At 43.0% G+C, this 20,017-nt stretch overlaps 1 protein-coding gene and 1 long non-coding RNA gene across 2 annotated transcripts in view; both read left to right on the top strand.

Moving 5' to 3' along the window:
- The first annotated feature begins 1,400 nt into the window (after window positions 1-1,400).
- The window catches only part of LOC110494120 (lysyl oxidase homolog 2A), a 55,120-nt gene continuing 36,503 nt past the window's right edge, over window positions 1,401-20,017 (top strand). Inside the window, exons 1-3 of the mRNA XM_021568873.3 lie at window positions 1,401-1,665; window positions 8,133-8,472; window positions 9,852-10,027. Of these exons, the coding sequence (XP_021424548.2) occupies window positions 8,178-8,472; window positions 9,852-10,027 (471 nt within the window). The 5' untranslated portion in view covers window positions 1,401-1,665; window positions 8,133-8,177. The remainder of the gene's footprint in view (window positions 1,666-8,132; window positions 8,473-9,851; window positions 10,028-20,017) is intronic.
- On the top strand, window positions 13,959-14,374 carry LOC149975942 (uncharacterized). Its single transcript, XR_016487934.1, has 2 exons — window positions 13,959-14,045; window positions 14,185-14,374. It is a non-coding gene; the product is annotated as an uncharacterized LOC149975942 (long non-coding RNA).

Raw genomic sequence — 20,017 nt, 5'->3', positions numbered from 1 at the left:
GTGAATTCTTTGTTTCTCTGATTCAAGTTCAGTGATGCAAACTGTTGCAAGTGAAGTGCTTTGTCAATGCTGTATCAATAAACCCAAGCCACAGTCCAGTGAAACAAACTGACACCTTGGCGTAAGTACCACACCAGCGTTTACTAATTTAGCCTTTTCTTGTGTTTACTTTACTAGAATAATAATCACTGTCAACTATCTAGGTAGAGAATGTGACAATGTTGCACTAGATCAAGTCCTTATCTCCAGAAAGCTTTCCTTCTTCTGCTACGCTACTAGAATCAGACGATACATTTCATGTTTTCATCATTAGTTGGGTCCTTGCCTTGTGGTCTGGATTCACAACTAGAACATCAGGACATCAAATCACTGAAATATCTTTACTTCTGTTCTTGAAAGCAGCTTGAGAAAAAGTTGTTTGTGCACCTCTGAAGTACAATGTAGCTCTTTGGCCTCTTAGGTGGCCTTCTCTGGCCTTCTACAACTGAACTTTGGATTCCATAATACCAGCAATAAATGATGACAGGTAAAGTTCTGGGTGTATAATATATATATATATATATTTATTATGATAATTAATAACTGATGTAAATATCCTAAATAGTGTACCCTTTAAACACCAACCTAATATGCAGGCTGACTCCACTTAGATTGCTGGAGAAAATATTTTTTATATTATTTTATCTATTTTTTATTAAAAGGAATTCAGAGAGCAGGTGTGAAGGCTCCTGCCAAAGTCTGTATTGGGTATGATCACACTCCTGCAGGGGCCTACTCTCTGTCGGCCACTTGATGGGGGAATAGCACGACAATATCAACTTCAGGATAGAGTAGGCTCACTCTATGGTCCTGTTTGAATACCATTTGAATATTTTCCTTCCTGGAGGAAATCACAGATCTGGCTTGGAAAAATGGTGAAAGCACTGTGGAATACATGAAATCACCTGCTATTGACACACACACACAGGATCATTGACAGATCAGGATGAAATTATGTATTTTAAAGTCAGACAGTCAGACACCTGAGAAACTCAACAGAGTAAGGTGCTAGACAGCCAATCTATCTCAAGCATCGGTCTTTAATGTTAAAAACTTCCATCACACTTCCCAGATCTACATCCAGGGGTTGTCACTTCAGAAGCTTATTGTTCACAGGATATTGTTTACACTTCTGGAATTGTCTTTGTTTAGCTGCTTGAAAGTATTCTAATTTTAGGCTAATTGAGGTGAGAGAATGTGTTTGCAGCTTATGTAGCCTGTGATGCAGGGCAGGCCTATGCCTACTGGTCTTTTATATTGTCTGGTGCAATGTAAAGTCTATTTTATGGGGATCATTTTAGCAAGCCTTTATGGAAATATAACCTATTTGTTTTGGTGGAAATGTTGTTTTCTTCCCTTAGCAACTGGCAGAACTTCATACTAGTGCTACAACAAGCCAAGTTCAGTTGTTTCATAACCGTTCTGTGGACAAGGGGGCGGGAAGGATGCCGAAGACGTCATGACTGCAGGACTCCGCTTCCATAGATATTAAGGGAGGAGAACGTTTCGAGGAACGACCGGAGTGAAGGCTTGACGACATCACTGCTGCAGCCTAGACATTGAGAAGCCCAATTCGATTGAAACGCTCCTCTTTTTGGCGCGAGGTCATCTTCGGAATTTCTTCAAGTAAGTGGGTCTTTTCTATGCACATTATAGCTGTTCCAGATGCAGAGCATTTTAATTAAATAACGGGAAAATCTTGAAGTTACTTGAAGTTACTAAAAACAGCAGTTCATGAAATAACAAAAAAGTGTAAACTGTAGCCATTTATTTCCCTCTATATAGTTAATTCGCCTTAGCATTGTTACTTTTTTGTGTCAGCAATTAGACATTGTTCTTAAGTGGGTCTAGTTACCCCCTAGTACGCTAATAGCTATCCAAGTCAACTTTAGGAAACTGTCTACCCTTGCCATAACTTGCTTTATGTGGTTGAGCAGGGGGGACTTGCCATCCGGCATTTCAGGCAAATGCCAGAAGGGCTGGTATACTTTTAGTCTAGTGGTTGGGCCTGTCTACTTTGTTTTTATTTCTGAAGAAAATTATCATTATCTGCCTTTTGCTGGGAAACGGTTGCCGGGGCTTTGATATGTGTTCTCTACTGCTTGAGGTATTTACAGTCCACTCCAAAATTATTGTCCCCCTTGATAAAGACTGTATAAAATAAATAAATAATAATACAAATACTAAGCTGTATTGTTTGGCAAAACATTTTTAGAAATTATATTGTTTTACACTAATACAATTGCTCAAAGGAAGTGATTTTGTTTAACAAGTAATACAAATAAATACAAAAAAGATAGTTGTCAAAATAATAGGCACCCCATTAGAAATAAAATCTGCATTAACATTGTACTTTTTAAAAATTTATCTCAGTTTAAAATCACTGGAACAGTGGTAGACTTGTTGGAAGAGGACGGATGTGTGTCTTGTCCCCACACACAGTGAGGAAGATGGTTCAGGAGGCAAAGGAAAATCCAAGGGCCACAGTTGGAGAAATACAGAACTGGGTATCAACTTGGGGTCGTCAAGTCTCTGAATCTACAATTAGATGCCACCTCCATGCCAATAGGCTCTTTGGAAGGGTTGACATATTTATTTTATTTTATTTTATTGAAAGCAACCAACAAATGTAAACGCCTGGAGTTTGCTAAACGATATTGGCAGTTGGGTTGAACCGAGTGCTATGGTCAGATGAGACAAAAATATATTTGATTTTTTATTTCACCTTTATTTAACCAGGTAGGCCAGTTGAGAACAAGTTCTCATTTACAACTGCAACCTGGCCAAGATAAAGCAAAGCAGTGCGACAAAAAAAACCCCACAGAGTTACACATAAACAAGTCAATAACACAATAGACAAATCTATGTACAGTGTGTGCAAATGTAGAAGAGTAGGGAGATAAGGCAATAAATAGAGGTGAAATAATTACAATTTAGCATTAACACTGGAGTGATAGATGTGCAAGTAGAGATACTGAGGTGCAAAAGAGCAAGAGGATAAATAACAATATGGGCTGATGCTTAAAGTTAGAGAGGGAGAAATCAGACTCCAGTTTCAGTGATTTTTGCAATTCGTTCCAGTCATTGGCAGAAGAGAACTGGAAGGAAGGCGGCCAAAGGATGTGTTGGCTTTGGGGATGACCAGTGAAATATACCTGCTGGAGCGTGTGCTACGGGTGGGTGTTGCTATGGTGACCAGTGAGCTGAGATAAGGCGGGGCTTTACCTAGCAAAGACTTATAGATGATCTGGAGCCAGATTCTAGATGTAATTTTGGATTAGAGATGCTTAATGTGAATCTGGAAGGAGAGTTTACAGTCTAACCAGACATCTAGGTATTTGTAGATGTCCACATATTCTATGTCAGAACCGTAGTGATGCTAGTCGGGCGGGCAGGTGCGGGCAACAATCGGTTGAAGAGCATGCATTTAGTTTTACTAGCATTTAAAAGTCGGTGGCCACGGAAGGAGTGTTGTATGGCATTGAAGCTCGTCTGGAGGTTTGTTAACACTGCGTAGAGGTGGATCAGAGAATCACCAGCAGCAAGAGCGACATCATTGATATATACAGAGCAGAGTGTCTGCCCGAGAATTGAACCCTGTGGCACCCCCATAGAGACTGCCAGAGGTCCGGACAACAGGCCCTCCGATTTGACACACTGAGCTCTATCTGAGAAGTAGTTGGTGATCCAGGCGAGGCAGTCATTTGAGAAACCAAGGCTATTGAGTCTGCCGATAAGAATGCAGTGATTGACAAAGTCGAAAGCCTTGGCCAGGTCGATGAAGATCTCTTTGGCCACGCAAACCAGCGGTGGGTTTGGTGTCAAAAGAATGATGGATGTGCAGAAAATAACCTTATACCTACTGTAAAATATGATGATAGTTCTTTGATGTTATGGGGCTGTTTTGTTTCCACTGATACTTAGGCCGTTGTTAAGGTCAACTGCATCATGAACTCAACCAAGTACCAGGACATTTTAGTTAAAAAAAACCTGCTTGCCTCTGCCCAGAGGCTGAAACTGTCTTCCTGCAAGACAATGACCGCAAACACACATCAAAATCCAGAAAGAAATGGTTTATTGACCACAAATTCTACATTTTGCATTGGCCATCTCAGTCTCTGGACTTGAACCCCTTTAAAAAGCTGTGGTTTGAATTGATGAGGGCAGTCCATAACCGCAGACGAAGGATATCAAGGATCTGGAGAGATTCTGTATGGAGGAATCGTCTAAGATCCCTTTCAATGTGTTGTCCAATCATTAAACATTATAGAAAGGGGAGAGTGCAAAACGTGTTGAAAACAGGGGTACCAATCATTTTTGACCTGTTAAATACAATATATTTCTCTGAGCAATTGTATCAGTATAAAATAATTTCCCCCATAAATGTAGCATACAATATAGCTCAGTATTTGTATTATTTATTTTATACAGTCTTTTTAGCTCATCTTTATTTGTATTTTTTAATTTAACCTTTATTTATTTTATAAAGGGTGTCAATCAGTTGAGGTGACTGTATATTACTTCACTATTTCATACAATTAAGTACTTTGTTTTACTGCTGCTGAAGTGATTGCAGCTTGGGAATCTGAAGTCGGAGCCACATTGTGGTTGCAGACGGTTACTGTAAGGTCAGGGAAAGATTGAAAGACAGTCAGAAATTTAGAAAAAGTCCTGACAAATATGTTTCATATAAGAAACGTCCGGGTCTTGGCTGGTCCTTGTTGGAAAGTTGGAAGCACAGAATCGTCTAGAATGTAATTGTATGCTGCAGCTTTAAGATTTCCCTTCACTGGAACTAAGGGGCCTAGCCCAAACCAAGAAAAACAGTCCAGACCATTATTCCTCCTCCACCAAACTTTACAGTTGGCACTATGCATTGGGGACTTTGTCCTGGCATCCGACAAACCCAGATTCGTCCGTCAGACTGCCAGATGGTGGAGCGTGATTCATCACTCCAGAGAATGCATTTCCACTGCTCCAGAGTCCAATGGCGACAAGCTTTGTGAATGCCTAGCCAACGCTAGGCATTGCGCATGGTGATCTTAGGCTTTTGTGTGGCTGCTCTGCCATGGAAACTCATTTCATGAAGCTCCTGACATTGCTTCCAGAGGCAGTTTGGAATTCGTTATTGAGTGTTGCAACAGAGGACAGACAATTTGTATGCATTACGTGCTTCAGCACTCAGCGGTCCTGTTCGGTAAGCTTGTGTGGCCTACCAATTTAACTGTTGAGCTGTTGTTGCTCCTAGACGTTTCCACTTCACAACAGCACTTAGTTGACCGGGGCAGCCCTAGCAGGGCAGAAATTTGACGAACTGATGTCACATCCCATGACGGTGCCTCATTGAAAGTCACTGAGCTCTTCAGTAAGGACATTCTACTGCCAATGTTTGTCTATGGAGATTGCATGGCTGTGTGCTCAATTGTATACACCTGTCAGCAACGGGGTATGGCTGAAAAAGCCATCCATGTGGTAGGCTCACCATTTCTAAAACTGGCCTTTTCATTGGCTTTATTAGTCCTGTTTCCTGTGACTAATCAATGTAGCTATTTAAGCCCTGAATATCAGCTACCCAACTTTATCATGAGCCTATTTGCAATGTGTTTACACAGCAGGAAATGCAGAAGTATTTTATTTCTCTCTATGATCAGCTTGTCAAAAATGTGCAGATACAAACTTGAAACCACTGATCATGACAATGGGGTGAAACTCCTGGACAACAGATGTGATTGTCCATTCCATATTGTCCCTTTTACTTTGACCCGTCCGGTTTTTAGGATATGTTTGTTAATGTGACAGTGCATTTTTAATTTGATTGGGCGCCATTTAGGTTCGGCTATTTGTGTCCATCTCATTGTCGTACATTTTACCTCCAGCCTGTAGACTACAGAAAAGGCCACACACTCGTTCTACCATATCCTATATCTGCTATGTGATTTGTTAAAATATTTTTTTGATGGAACGTTGGAGGAGAACCCCAGCGGCGCGCTGGGAATGGGCAAGCTAAATATCTTGCGCCCCTGCCTTTGTCAAAGTGGCCACTGTTTATCACAGGGTGGCATTAGAGCGCACCTGTTACGAATCCCTTTTGGCCCGACAGTCTAGGGGGGGGGGGGATGGTAATGAGACACGTAACATAACTCATGCAAATTATAATTGTGACAAAGTAAAAGTGTGAACGAAATAACCAGGACAACTGAAATCTACCGTCAAACTCAAGGTTTATTTATAAACACACGGTAATGAGGGGAGCAGGAAAAGGGGCTGAGCTGAACCCAAGGAAAGAAACAATAAGTATACAAACACCCCTAAGCTAGACTAGCCTACTTTAACTGCTAACTAACCAAAAATACAGTGGGTGGTCCGCCCAGTTCTGACTAGTGTATTTAACAAAGTTCACCTACGGGTAGTGTATGCCCATGGGCGACTTGTCTTGGTTTCCCCTTTTCCCACCAGCAATCAAATACAAACACCATAACCAAAAACAATACTCACAGGTGATGAAAGTGCTATGGAGGTGCTCAAACAAAAGATAGGTTAATACACAAAGAGAGCGTGAAACACAGAGATCTACATACATGGCATTTACAGAGAGATTGAGCTCTAGAGCAAACAATTGATGGGTTTTTTAAACCATGGGGAAGGAACTGTGATAGGGTAGGAAACAGGAGGAGGTGTGTCTTCTGATTGATGGGTTGATTGTTGACTGATTGGGGAGTGATGATTTTCACCTGTGAGGGGAGAAGGAGAGAAAAGAAACACACACACAGGATAACTGTATCCGTAACATCACCTAAAAAGCCCATATCCCACTGGTTGAGAGAAATTGTCATTTTTTTGGGCATAATTATGTGATGTTTTATGTGTTGTTGTTGGAGGTGCGTCTTGGTCAGTTTAACTCAGAAAATGCCGCCTCCTCAATCTGTCGTCAGAGACAGCCACCTAATCCTGCCTAATGAGCTGGCCGGCCGTGGTCTGCGTTATATATAATATTAAGGGAAAACAAAGATATTTTAGAGTATTTGATTAATTAAGGCTGATCATTTTGACCATTGCCCCCGCAAGTTTGCTACCTCAGCAGTTTGTTTGCCTTTACCATGACGTCGATAGGGTTAGTTGCCCCTAGGCTGGGGCTTACGTGCAGGGCTGTCTCTCCCCCCCCCACACACACTTTCATGGCCTGGCTGAAAATAAAAGAGAGGTAAAGCAAACATTTCCGTTATCTGGTTCCACAGCCCTGAGGGGTAGTAGGATCTCCGGCCCAGGCAGAGATGAAAACATAGGAGCATACAAAACACAACCACATGTGAAACGCATTAGGCCCCCTAAATTGAGTCAGTGTCTGGGGCATGCCGTTCCCTTCAGCCCAGCAACAGGAGAGAAGCCTGCACTGCTGAATACCCTACACATACCTCTGTCAGTAAATGGTGAAGCAAAGCAGTAGCATTGCCATGACATAGGAGCAGCAGTAAATTTGTTTTCTCTAAAACGTATTATGGTGTATTGTGGACTTTGAACTGAATGGGGAAATCTTCCCATCCATCCACCCACCGATCTATCTATAAATCAATCCAACATTGCTCACTGCGAGAGATTTGTTTTGCTCCCACCAACCCCAATCCTCCAACATTGCTCAATCTACCCTGGCCTGGAATTGTGGTTCATTCTAGATTGTTGGAAAAGGCTGTGAGATTGAATGTCTGCCAAATAGTCAGTCTCTAATGATTTGATGCTGACGACTGCGTATGATGCTCAAAACACAAGAAGACTTATTTCTGTCCGATAAAATGCAAAACGCATGCTGAGTGCTTGACTCAAACCACTCACCACCCAAACTGTAGCGGTCCATTGAATACGTGTCTGTTTTCTGTTGGTATAAAGTAGATGTTCAATCATTTCAGAAATCCCTCAATTGTTAAAAGCTGTAAAAAATAATAATTTCTGCAACCCATAGCATATTACAATGGTCTTCAACTGATTTGATGTGGCCCGCTAAAGTTGCCTAAATTAAGTTAAAAACCCATGACATAATACATCACGTTGCTTATTGCAGTCATTCATTGGTCACTCTGATCTGTGTCTCCCTCCTCCAGGTGGCCTACAGTACAGTGTGGTGAGTTACCTGCCCATTCCTAGCAATGCCGCCTCCTTGCTCTCTCCTGTGCCGCCTGGCCACGCTTCTCTGTGTGTGGGCACTTTGCCAGGCCCAGTCGGATACCAAACTACCCCCTGGCACCCCCATCATCCAGCTGCGTCTGGCAGGGGACAAACACAAGCACTACGAGGGCCGGGTTGAAGTCTACTATAATGGAGAGTGGGGCACGGTGTGCGACGATGACTTCTCCATCCATGCAGCCAACGTCGTGTGCAGGGAGCTGGGCTATGTGGAGGCTGTATCCTGGTCTCCTTCTTCCAAGTATGGCAAGGGAGAAGGTAAGGAACACAGGGATGGTTCAGTAACGTGTTGGAATTTGAAATCCACCCTGACCATTAAGACTTTACTTAAAGGGATAGTTCAGAGATATTATATATTTTGAAACAAATACATGTATCCCAGAAAGACTTACATTTTTGTCATTTTTTGTCATTTAGAAGACGCTCTTATCCAGAGCAACTTACAGGAGCAATTAGGGTTAAGTGCCTTGCTCAAGGGCACATATTATGTTTTACTTAATCGGCTTGGGGATTCAAACCAGCGACCTTTCGGTTACTGGCCCAACGCTTTTAACCTGTTCTAATACAACTGGAAGATACATAGGTGAGATACAGTATGTCCCTCTTTGCAGGAACAATGATTAGCATAGCAAGGAGACAAAGTCTCAATGGGAACATGAGTCATTAACAAGGGGCGTCTGTGTTAATAACATCAACCATCTAGTTTTTATAGAGAGCAGCCGGAGCTTCATACAGCTCCATACATACTGTTTAATTTACAACCTTCAATCAGAATCATGGAGTTGGGAAAGTAATTAGACATATGACAGTCCTAGAGATCTTCAAGACAAGGGGGTTGATGAGATTATGTCTATGCGTCTGGTTTAGTGTGTTTCCAGTTGCCAGTCATTTTCCCCACGTAGGGTTTGATTGGTGTGATAGACTGATAGACTGTAATTGGTAAAACGTAGCTTTTTGAGGGATTTAGGGTCCAAGACAGGGGAAACGTGCTGCATCAGTCCCGGGATTTCCATAGGACAAATCACATTCTGTTCTGAGCTGCTGAGATAGAAGTCATATAATGTCTGTGGTGTCTAGTTCACTGCATGTGCCCAGATGATTTCTTGATCTTGAAATATGTAGACTGAAGAGTTGTTCGCTTGGAATGCTAGATTTTTTTTCTCCACAAGTAAAATAGGAAAAAGGTGCACTAGCATAGGCCCAACATCCCAGCAGCAATTCTGCAACATTTAAAATCTCAAAAGGCTGAGTTAATATGCCCTATCAGAATCTGAAGAGAACAGTAGACCATTTAGATTCGTCTAAAGTGCCATAAACATTTTTTTTGACAAGTGATGGCTGGAATTCCGTAACACGTATTTCTTGCATGAAATGGTCAAATGTGGTCAATCTAACCTAAGCTATAGGTGAGTTGTCATGAACTCAGTTAGCCTAGTCCTGGACTTAAAGTAATGTTCAATGGAGAATATACTGTACATTGAAAGTTGATAACTAGACAGGCCCAAATTGTTACCCAAAGATGTTGTCTGTTGAAGCCTAAAATGGAAATAGGGTGTTGAGAATGGAGAATGGAGAGGGTCCCCTTACCTTCATGTGTGGTCATCAGAGAATATGTCTCTGTCCCCCGTTGTTCGTAGGTCGGATCTGGTTGGACAACGTCCACTGTTCGGGACTAGAGAGAACCCTGGCCCAGTGTGAGTCCAATGGCTTCGGAGTTTCCGACTGCAAACACTCTGAGGACGTGGGAGTGGTGTGTAGCCAGAGACGAATCGCCGGCTTCAAATTCATCAGTACCCTAACCGACAATGTGGAAGTAAGCCTTAAAACATACAGACACACGTGTGAGCACATAGAAATGTGCACACACACACGGAAATGCACACAAGTATGAACGCATGTCCGCGCACACACGCCATCTACATGATTGCATCTTTGCTTTGATTGGATGCTGTTAACTTCTCGACGCACCCATCCCGTTAGCAGGATCATTTTCGTCAACATCCGCTGAATTGCAGAGCGCCAAATTCAAATGAAATTACTAAAAATATTTAATTTTCATGAAATCACAAGTGTAATATAGCAAAACACAGCTTAGATGATTGTTAATCCACCGGCGTGTCAGATTTCAATACAGCTTTTCGGCAAAAGCATACCAAGCGTTTATGGTAGGACCTCTCTCTCAGTAGACAAAACATTACAAACATGTAGCAGCCAAGTAGATTGGTCACGAAAGTCAGAAAAGCAATAAAATGAATCGCTTACCTTTGAACATTTTCGGATGTTTGCACTCACGAGACTCCTAGTTACACAATAAATGTTCCTTTTGTTCCATAAAGATTATTTTTATATCCAAAATACCTCCATTTGGTTGGCGCGTTATGTTCAGAAATCCACAGGCTCGAGCGGTCACGATGGGGCAGACGAAAATTCCAACAAGTATCTGTACAATTCGTAGAAACATGTCAAATGTTTTTTATAACAATTTTTTTTACAATATATAATCAATAATATTTCAACCGGACGATAGCTTCTTCAATAGGAGAGAGAGAGAAAATGTCTGCTCCACTCTGTTGGCGCATGCAAAACGCTGCGGGTACCCAGCTATCCACTGACGTGACGGGATCTTTCTCGCTCATTTTTCAGAATAAAAGCCTGAAACTATGTCTAAAGACTGTTTACACCATGTGGAAGCCATAGGAAAACGAATCTGGTTGATATCCCTTTAAATGGAGGGAAGGCATGCAATGGAACAGAGAGCTTTCAGGAAAAACAGCACTTCCTAGTTGGATTTTCCTCAGGTTTTCGCCTGCAATAACAGTTCTGTTATACTCACAGACAATATTTTGACAGTTTTGGAAACTTTAGAGTGTTTTATATGCATATTCTAGATTCTGGGCCTGAGAAATAGGCAGTTTGATTTGGGTACGTTTTTCATCCAAACATCAAAATACTGCCCCCTACACTCAACAAGTTAAGGTGCTTGTGCAGCAATTTCACAGCAATGCAGGACAGATGAGAATATGTGTTTGAAATTTCAATAATAAACAGATGAATACTTACTTGATATCAGAGATCTAGTGTGGAAATGTCTTACAGTTAGCTCGGTTGCGGGAACCGTATTGCGGTCACGAGTCATGACCGCAGTCGAATTCCATGTGACCTTTGAGTCAAGGTAATCTCCTTTTATGCGCTCTGGACATGCGTTGGTAGTACCCAACTTGCTAACGACCGTCTGGTCGCTAATGGCCTGGTACCCAGGGCTCTATTGTCCCTCTAACCACTCTGACATAAATGCAATTGAAAATCACATCAAACACATCATTCTTTAAAAATCACCTCACTGTGATGATCAATTTGAAGAAAGAAGTAAAAAAAAACAGGTTGGAACTGAGTGGAAAACATGGTTGTTGTGGATGTTGTTTCAAAGCGCTTTCTAAGGTAATGATTAATTCAAAACACCTATACAGCATATTAGCACTCCCCCCCAAAAATGAATTCAAATAATGATTGTGCCGTTCTACAATACGTAGTCTAATAGCCAACCGCATATTACGCACAGCAGAAGAAAATTGAGGGCTAACAGTTGAATGAAATATGTTTAGTTGTGAAAACATGTTACTATCGATGTTCCTGAACAGATTTCACTTGGCATCACAAATTAAGCACTGGGTAGTTGCAGGAACAGGGTTGGAGAGCCCATGGCATTCGATTGCATACGGATAACATGTTTTTTCCCCCCTGCCCCTGTTCCTGCCCATTTGATAATAGGCCATTCTAAATCGAAACTCATTTTATATTTTTAGTAAAGATAAGATTAAATTAAGTATTGTATGGGTGAAATATGATCGCTTGATGAGAGAACAGCGTGTGCAACCTGAGGCAGGGAACAGAGCGCAAGCTTTTTTGCTACTTTCCCAAATCATCAATAGCCTATAGTTGCACCATGCAGCCCATATATGTTTGATTTCTAAGACATTCTAAGGTTTGTATAATTCACAACTAAAGTTTCAAAATAACTCTAAATCTAGCATAAAGGACCTGTTTCAAATTATCACTTTTACGCTCAACATAGCCACTTCATATGCACACTCGTTCCGGAATGAGGGAAAAAATCCTTTCTATTTTATTCAGCTAGGTGCAATTATATTCTTCTTACTATAAAATTATATAATATAACATAATGGCACGGGACTTATAAGCATATCTTGTCTGCTAAATGAAGATGGCACCAACAGACATGGCAGCGCTGCTTCTAGCTGCTTCTAGCTCCTAAGCAACTTTGCAGTATTTCATTTTTTGTGTGTGTTATTTCTTACATTATTAGCCCAGAACATTTTTTGTGTTATTACATACAGCCGGAAATAACTTTTGGATAGCAGAGTGGTGGTAACTCATCAGCATTACGACCAGGAATACGACTTTCCCGAATTGGATCCTTTGTTCGTACCCCCCAGGGCAATTGAACTTATCCCAGAAGCTGCTCCAAGACGCCGTTGGTGGAGAAGAGGTATTCAGAGTGGACTTCTAGTCCGACTCAGGAGGAGCACACACCATCCATCACTTCCGAGTATATTACTTGCTAATGTTCAGTCTCTGGTCAATAAAGTAGACGAGCCCAGGGCGAGGATCTCCTTCCAGAGAGACATCAGGAACTGTAACACTCTGTTTCACGGAATCATGGCTTTCTCCGGATATACTGTCCCTATCCATACAGCCAGCTGGGTTCCCACTACATCACGCAAAGAGGAATAAAGAACTCTCCAGGAAGAAGAATGGCTACTCATGGTGTGATTGTGATAACGTACAGAAACTCAAGTCCTTTTGTTCACCCGACCTAGAATACCTCACAATTAAATGCAGACCGTATCACTTCCTAAGATAATTATTTTTGGTTATAGTCATAGCCATGTATATTCCCCCTCAAGCCGATACAATGACGCCCCTCAAGGAACTACACTGGAAACCATGTATCCTGAAGCCCGCATTTATTGTAGCTGGGGATTTTAACAAAGCAAATTTCAGGAAAATGCGACCAAAGTTCTGTCAACATGTAGTACTCGCGCTGCTAAAAACTCGACCATTGCTACTCCAACTTCCGGGATGCCTACAAGGACCTCCCCCGCCCGCCCTTCGGCAAATCAGATAATGACTCCTTTTGCTCATCCCTTCCTATAGGCAGAAACTCAAACAGGAAGTACCCGTGCTAAGGTCTATTCAACTCTGGTCTGACCAATCAGAATCCATGCTTCAAGATAGTTTTTGATCACATGGACTGGGATATGTTCCAGGTAGCCTCAGATTTATTTATTTATTTTATTATATTTTATTTAACCTTTATTTAACCAGGAAGAGCTCAATGAGATAACATAACATTGATGTATACACGGACACAGTGACTGAGTTCATCAGGAAGTGTTTAGGGGATGTTGTTCCCACTGTGGTTATTAAAATCTACCCAAATCAGAATCCGTGGATAAATGGCAGTATTCGCTCAAAACTGAAAGCGTTACAAAGTGAAAACCAGCCACGTTGCGGACACCGACGTCTTGCTTCCGGACAAGCTAAACACCTTCAACGGCCGCATTGAAGATAACACAGTGCCACCGACTGTGGGCTCTCGTTCTCTGTGGCCGAAGTGAGTAAGACATCTAAACGTGTTAACCCTCGCAAGGCTGCCGGCCCAGACGGCATCCCTAGCCGCGTCTTCAGAGCATGCGCAGACCAGCTGGCTGGAGTGTTTACGGACATGTTCAATCTCTTCCTATCTCAGTCTGCTGTACCCACTTGCTTCAAGATGTCTACCATTGTTCCTGTACCCAAGAAGAGCAAAGGTAACTGAACTAAATGACTTTCGCCCGTAGCACTCACTTCTGTCATCGTGAAGTGCTTTGAGAGGCTAGTTAAGGATCATATCACCTCTACCTTAACTGACACCCTAGACCTAATTCAATTTGCATACCGCCCTAATAGATCCACAGACGATGCAATCACCATCGCACTGCACACTGCCCTATCCCGTCTGGACAAGAGGAAGAATGCTGTTCATTGATTATAGCTCAGCCTTCAACACCATAGTACCCTCCAAGCTCATTATTAAGCTCAAGGCCCTGGGTCTACGGTTCCGTATTTCACTGAAAGAATAAACGTTTTGTTTTCGAAATGATAGTTTCCAGATTTGACCATATTAATGACCTAAGGCTCATATTTCTGTGTGTTATTATGTTATAATTAAGTCTATGATTTGATATTTGATAGAGCAGTCTGACTGAGCGGTGGTAGGCAGCATCAGGCTCGTAAGCATTCATTCAAACAGCCCTTTTGTGCGTTTGCCAGCAGCTCTTCCCTGTGCTTCAAGCATTGAGCTGTTTATGACTTCCAAGCCTATCAACTCCCGAGATTAGGCTGGTGTAACCGATGTGAAATGGCTAGCTAGTTAGCGGAGTGCGCGCTAATAGCGTTTCAATCGGTGATGTAACTCGCTCTGAGACCTTGAAGTAGTTGTTCCCCTAGCTCTGCAAGGGCCGCTGCTTTTGTGGAGCGATGGGTAACGATGCTTCGAGGGTGGCTGTTGTCGATGTGTTCCTGGTTCGAGCCCAGGTAGGGGTGAGGAGAGGGACGAAAGCTATACTGTTACACTGGCAATACTAAAGTGCCTATAAGAACATCCAATAGTCAAAGGTATATGAAATACAAATGGTATAGAGATAAATATTCCTATAATAACTACAGCCTAAAACTACAACCTAAAACCTATTGCACTTTTACTTTCTTCTCCAACACTTTGTTTTTGCATTATTTAAACCACATTGAACATGTTTCATTATTTATTTGAGGCTAAATTGATTTTATGAATGTATTATATTAAGTTAAAATCAGTGTTCATTCAGTATTGTTGTAATTGTCATTATTACAAATAAATAAATACATTTTAAAAATCGGCCGATTAATCGGTATCGGCTTTTTTGGTCCTCCAATAATCGGTATCGGTATCGATGTTGAAAAATCATAATCTGTCGACCTCTACTCCAGAGGGTGATGCGGTCTGCCCAACGCATCATCTGGGGCACACTGCCTATCCTCCAGGACACCTACAGCACCCGATGTCACTGGAAGGCCAAAAAGATCATCAAGGACATCAACCACACAAGCCACGGCCTTTTCAACCCGCTACCATCCAGAAGGCGAGATCAGTACAGCAGCAAACTGCTTTTTATACTGTTCAACATAGCTTGTGTCAATTGAAGCTTATCCTCAATACTGACAAAACTAAACTAATGGTGTTTTCTAAAGCAAGAAATAGACCTCTGAACCTTTCACCTATTACTACCTGTCAGGGCAAGGAGATTGAGGTTGTAACCTCATATAAATATCTTGGAATTTTAATTGATGACGGCCTCTCTTTTAAATTGCATATTCAACAACGTACAAAAACATTGAAGCTGAAATTGGGATTTTATTTTAGGAATAAGGCCTGCTTTTCTTTTGAAGCCAGAAGGAGGCTAGTATCAGCTACATTTATGCCTTTACTAGACTATGGGGATATTTTATATATGAATGCTTCCGCTCAGTGTTTGAGATCAATTGACACCCTTTACCATGGCACTTTGAGATTTATTTTAAACTGCAAAACCTTACACACCACTGCACTTTGTATACCAGGGATGGCTGGCCTTCTCTAGCCACTCGTAGGCTCAGGCACTGGTATACTTTTATTTACAAAGACATTTTGGGTTTACTACCTTTTTATTTGGGCATTTTTATTGTTCAGAAATGTGGTGGGTACTCTCTTCGTTCGCTGGACTTTATCCTGCTAACTGTTCCAAATGTCCGAACTGAATTTGTATACATTTTTTAACATAATTTGTACTTTTATGTACTCTGCGCCATCGTCTTGGAACGCCTTACAAAATACTTTTAAACTGGAAGAACTTATCCCGATTGGTATTTTTAAATCACTGATGAATGATCTTGAGACTGATTCCCTGACCTGTCAATGTTTTTAATTTTCTGTTTTTGATTTTGTTATACTCTTGTGAATTCTATGGTTTTTACTAGATTACTTGTAGTTTTTCATGTTGTTTGTCTGTCATTTTTGTAATGACTTGGTGCTGCCTATCTTGGCCAGGACGCTCTTGAAAAAGAGATTTAAAATCTCAATGAGCCCTTCCTGGTTAAATAAATAAATAAATAAATAAAGTACAGGTGCATCAAAGCTGGGACCGAGAGACTGAAAAACAGCTTCTATCTCAAGGCCATCAGACTGTTAAATAGCCATCACTAGCCGGCTACCATTACTGTGAGACCGGCAGTAATTTGCATGACAATAACCAGCTGACAAAATGTCATGACCGCCACAGCCCTACTTACAGTAAACCATCGTTAAACCTAGTTTCCATGATATCACATTCCAGCCAGACAAGCAGAAGGGGTTCCCTTAAAACAGGGTTTCCCGCCGAATTAGGCTGCAGGTGGTTTTATTTGGCCCCCCATGTTTTCTGAGCAAAACAATTAAATATATATATATATTTTTCATTTTCATTTTTTTTTCATTGTTGGACATAAAAGACTAAAAACACCAGGAAATCAGATTCCAGGTGATTTTAATTAAAGAAATCAAGTATTCCCATGCATAATAGAGAGACGTGATCGTACACAAATGTTTTAGTCAAACACATCTGTTTGGGCTTCTTGCAGTTAATTTGCAGTCTACAAATGATTTGTAATTATGTTCTGGCCCCCCGACCATCCACGCAAGAAAAAAACGGCCTGTGGCTGAATCTAGTTCATGATCCCTGCCTTAAAAGGTCTGGACTGTGATTGTAAAGATGAATCTGTCATGTACTGTCATGTTGTGTCTTGTCTCTGTCCTTTCCCTTCACCCTGTCTCCCTCTGCTGGTCGTTGTTAGGTTACCTTTTCTCCCCCGCTTTCCCCCAGCTGTTCCTTGTCTCCTCTAACTACCCATTCACCCCGTTTCCCACCTGTTCCCTTTTTCCCTCTGATTAGGTCCCTATATCTCTCTCTGTTTCTGTTCCTGTCCTTGTCGGATTCTTGTTTGTTGTGTTTCATGCCTGAGCCAGACTATCGTCATGTTTGCTGTAACCTTGTCCTGTCCTGTCGGAATCTGCCGGTCTATCTGAGCCTACCTATGTTTGGTTATTAAAGAAGCTCTGTTTAAGTTAGTTCGCTTTTGGGTCCTCATTCACTCACCATAACAGAAGAATCCGACCAAGAATGGACCCAGCGACTTCGGATCCTCTCCACTCAGCCGTCGGGATCCAGGGAGCGATGCTAGGCAGACACGAGCAGGAAGTGTCTGCTGCTCGACATGCCGTTGAGACCCTGGCCACCCAAGTCTCCAACCTCACAGAACAGGTTCACCATCTCCGCCTCGATCCACCGGCCACTTCCAGGGCTTTCGAATCTCCGGAGCCCAGAATCAATAACCCGCCGTGTTACTCTGGGGAGCCCACTGAATGCCGCTCGTTCCTCACCCAGTGTGATATTGTGTTTTCTCTCCAGCCCAACACTTACTCCAGGAGCACTGCTCGTGTCGCCTACGTCATATCTCTCCTTATTGGACGGGCTCGTGAGTGGGGCACGGCAATCTGGGAGGCAAGGGCTGAGTGTACTAACCAGTATCAGGACTTTAAGGAGGAGATGATACGGGTTTTTGATCGATCTGTTTTTGGGGAGGAGGCTTCCAGGGCCCTGTCTTCCCTATGTCAAGGCAATCGATCCATAACAGACTACTCTATTGAGTTTCGCACTCTTGCTGTCTCCAGTGGCTGGAACGAGCCGGCCTTGCTCGCTCGTCTTCTGGAGGGTTTCCGCGCAGAGGTAAAGGATGAGATTCTCTCCCGGGAGGTTCCTTCCAGCGTGGATTCCTTGATTGAACTCGCTATTCGCATTGAGCGACGGGTTGATCTTCGTCACCGAGCTCGTGGAAAGGAGCTCGCGCTCTCCGTCGCCTCCCTCTCCGCATCACTACCATCTTCCTCTGCCGGCTCGGGTGCTGAGCCCATGCAGCTGGGAGGTATCCGCATCTCGACTAAGGAGAGGGAACGGAGAATCACCAACCGCCTCTGTCTCTATTGCGGTTCCGCTGGTCATTTTGTCACTTCATGTCCAGTAAAAGGCCAGAGCTCGTCAGTAAGCGGAGGGCTACTGGTGAGCGCTACTACTCCTGTCTCTCCTTCAAGATCCTGCACTACCTTGTCGGTCCATCTACGCTGGACCGGTTTGTCAGCTTCCTGCAGTGCCTTAATAGACTCTGGGGCGGAGGGCTGTTTTATGGACGAGACCTGGGCTCGGGAACATGACATTCCTCTCAGACAGTTAAAGGAGCCCACGGCCTTGTTCGCCCTGGATGGTAGTCCTCTCCCCAGGATTCAGCGTGAGACGCTACCTTTAACCCTCACTGTTTCTGGTAATCATAGTGAAACCATTTCTTTTTTAATTTTTCGTTCACCTTTTACACCTGTTGTTTTGGGCCATCCCTGGCTAGTTTGTCATAATCCTTCCATTAATTGGTCTAGTAATTCTATCCTCTCCTGGAACGTCTCTTGTCATGTGAAATGTTTAATGTCTGCTATCCCTCCTGTTTCCTCTGTCTCTTCTTCACAGGAGGAGCCTGGTGATTTGACAGGGGTGCCGGAGGAATATCACGATCTGCGCACGGTGTTCAGTCGGTCCAGGGCCACCTCTCTTCCTCCACACCGGTCGTATGATTGTAGTATTGATCTCCTTCCGGGAACCACCCCCCCCCCCCGGGGTAGACTATACTCTCTGTCGGCTCCCGAACGTAAGGCTCTCGAAGATTATTTGTCTGTAGCTCTTGACGCCGGTACCATAGTCCCCTCCTCCTCTCCCGCCGGAGCGGGGTTTTTTTTTTGTCAAGAAGAAGGACGGGTCTCTGCGCCCCTGCATAGATTATCGAGGGCTGAATGACATAACAGTGAAGAATCGTTATCCGCTTCCTCTTATGTCTTCAGCCTTCGAGATCCTGCAGGGAGCCAGGTTTTTCACTAAGTTGGACCTTCGTAACGCTTACCATCTCGTGCGCATCAGGGAGGGGGACGAGTGGAAGACGGCGTTTAACACTCCGTTAGGGCACTTTGAATACCGGGTTCTTCCTTTCGGCCTCGCTAACGCTCCAGCTGTCTTTCAGGCATTAGTCAATGATGTCCTGAGAGACATGCTGAACATCTTTGTTTTCGTTTACCTTGACGATATCCTGATTTTTTCACCGTCACTCCAGATTCATGTTCAGCACGTTCGACGTGTCCTCCAGCGCCTTTTAGAGAATTGTCTTTTTGTGAAGGCTGAGAAGTGCACTTTTCATGCCTCCTCCGTCACATTTCTCGGTTCTGTTATTTCCGCTGAAGGCATTAAGATGGATCCCGCTAAGGTCCAAGCTGTCATTGATTGGCCCGTCCCTAAGTCACGCGTCGAGCTGCAGCGCTTTCTCGGCTTCGCGAACTTCTATCGTCGTTTCATCCGTAATTTCGGTCAGGTGGCAGCTCCTCTCACAGCCCTTACTTCTGTCAAGACGTGCTTTAAGTGGTCCGTTTCCGCCCAGGGAGCTTTTGATCTCCTCAAGAATCGTTTTACATCCGCTCCTATCCTTGTTACACCTGACGTCTCTAGACAGTTCGTTGTCGAGGTTGACGCGTCAGAGGTGGGCGTGGGAGCCATCCTTTCTCAGCGCTCCCTCTCTGACGACAAGGTCCACCCATGCGCGTATTTTTCTCATCGCCTGTCGCCGTCGGAACGTAACTATGATGTGGGTAACCGCGAACTGC

This window comes from Oncorhynchus mykiss, chromosome 17 (assembly GCF_057628025.1).
Source record: "Oncorhynchus mykiss isolate SJ-2025 chromosome 17, ASM5762802v1, whole genome shotgun sequence".
Lineage (NCBI taxonomy): Eukaryota > Metazoa > Chordata > Actinopteri > Salmoniformes > Salmonidae > Oncorhynchus > Oncorhynchus mykiss.
The sequence above is the reverse complement of the archived record's forward strand: the minus strand, read 5'-3'. Positions and strand labels throughout refer to the sequence as shown.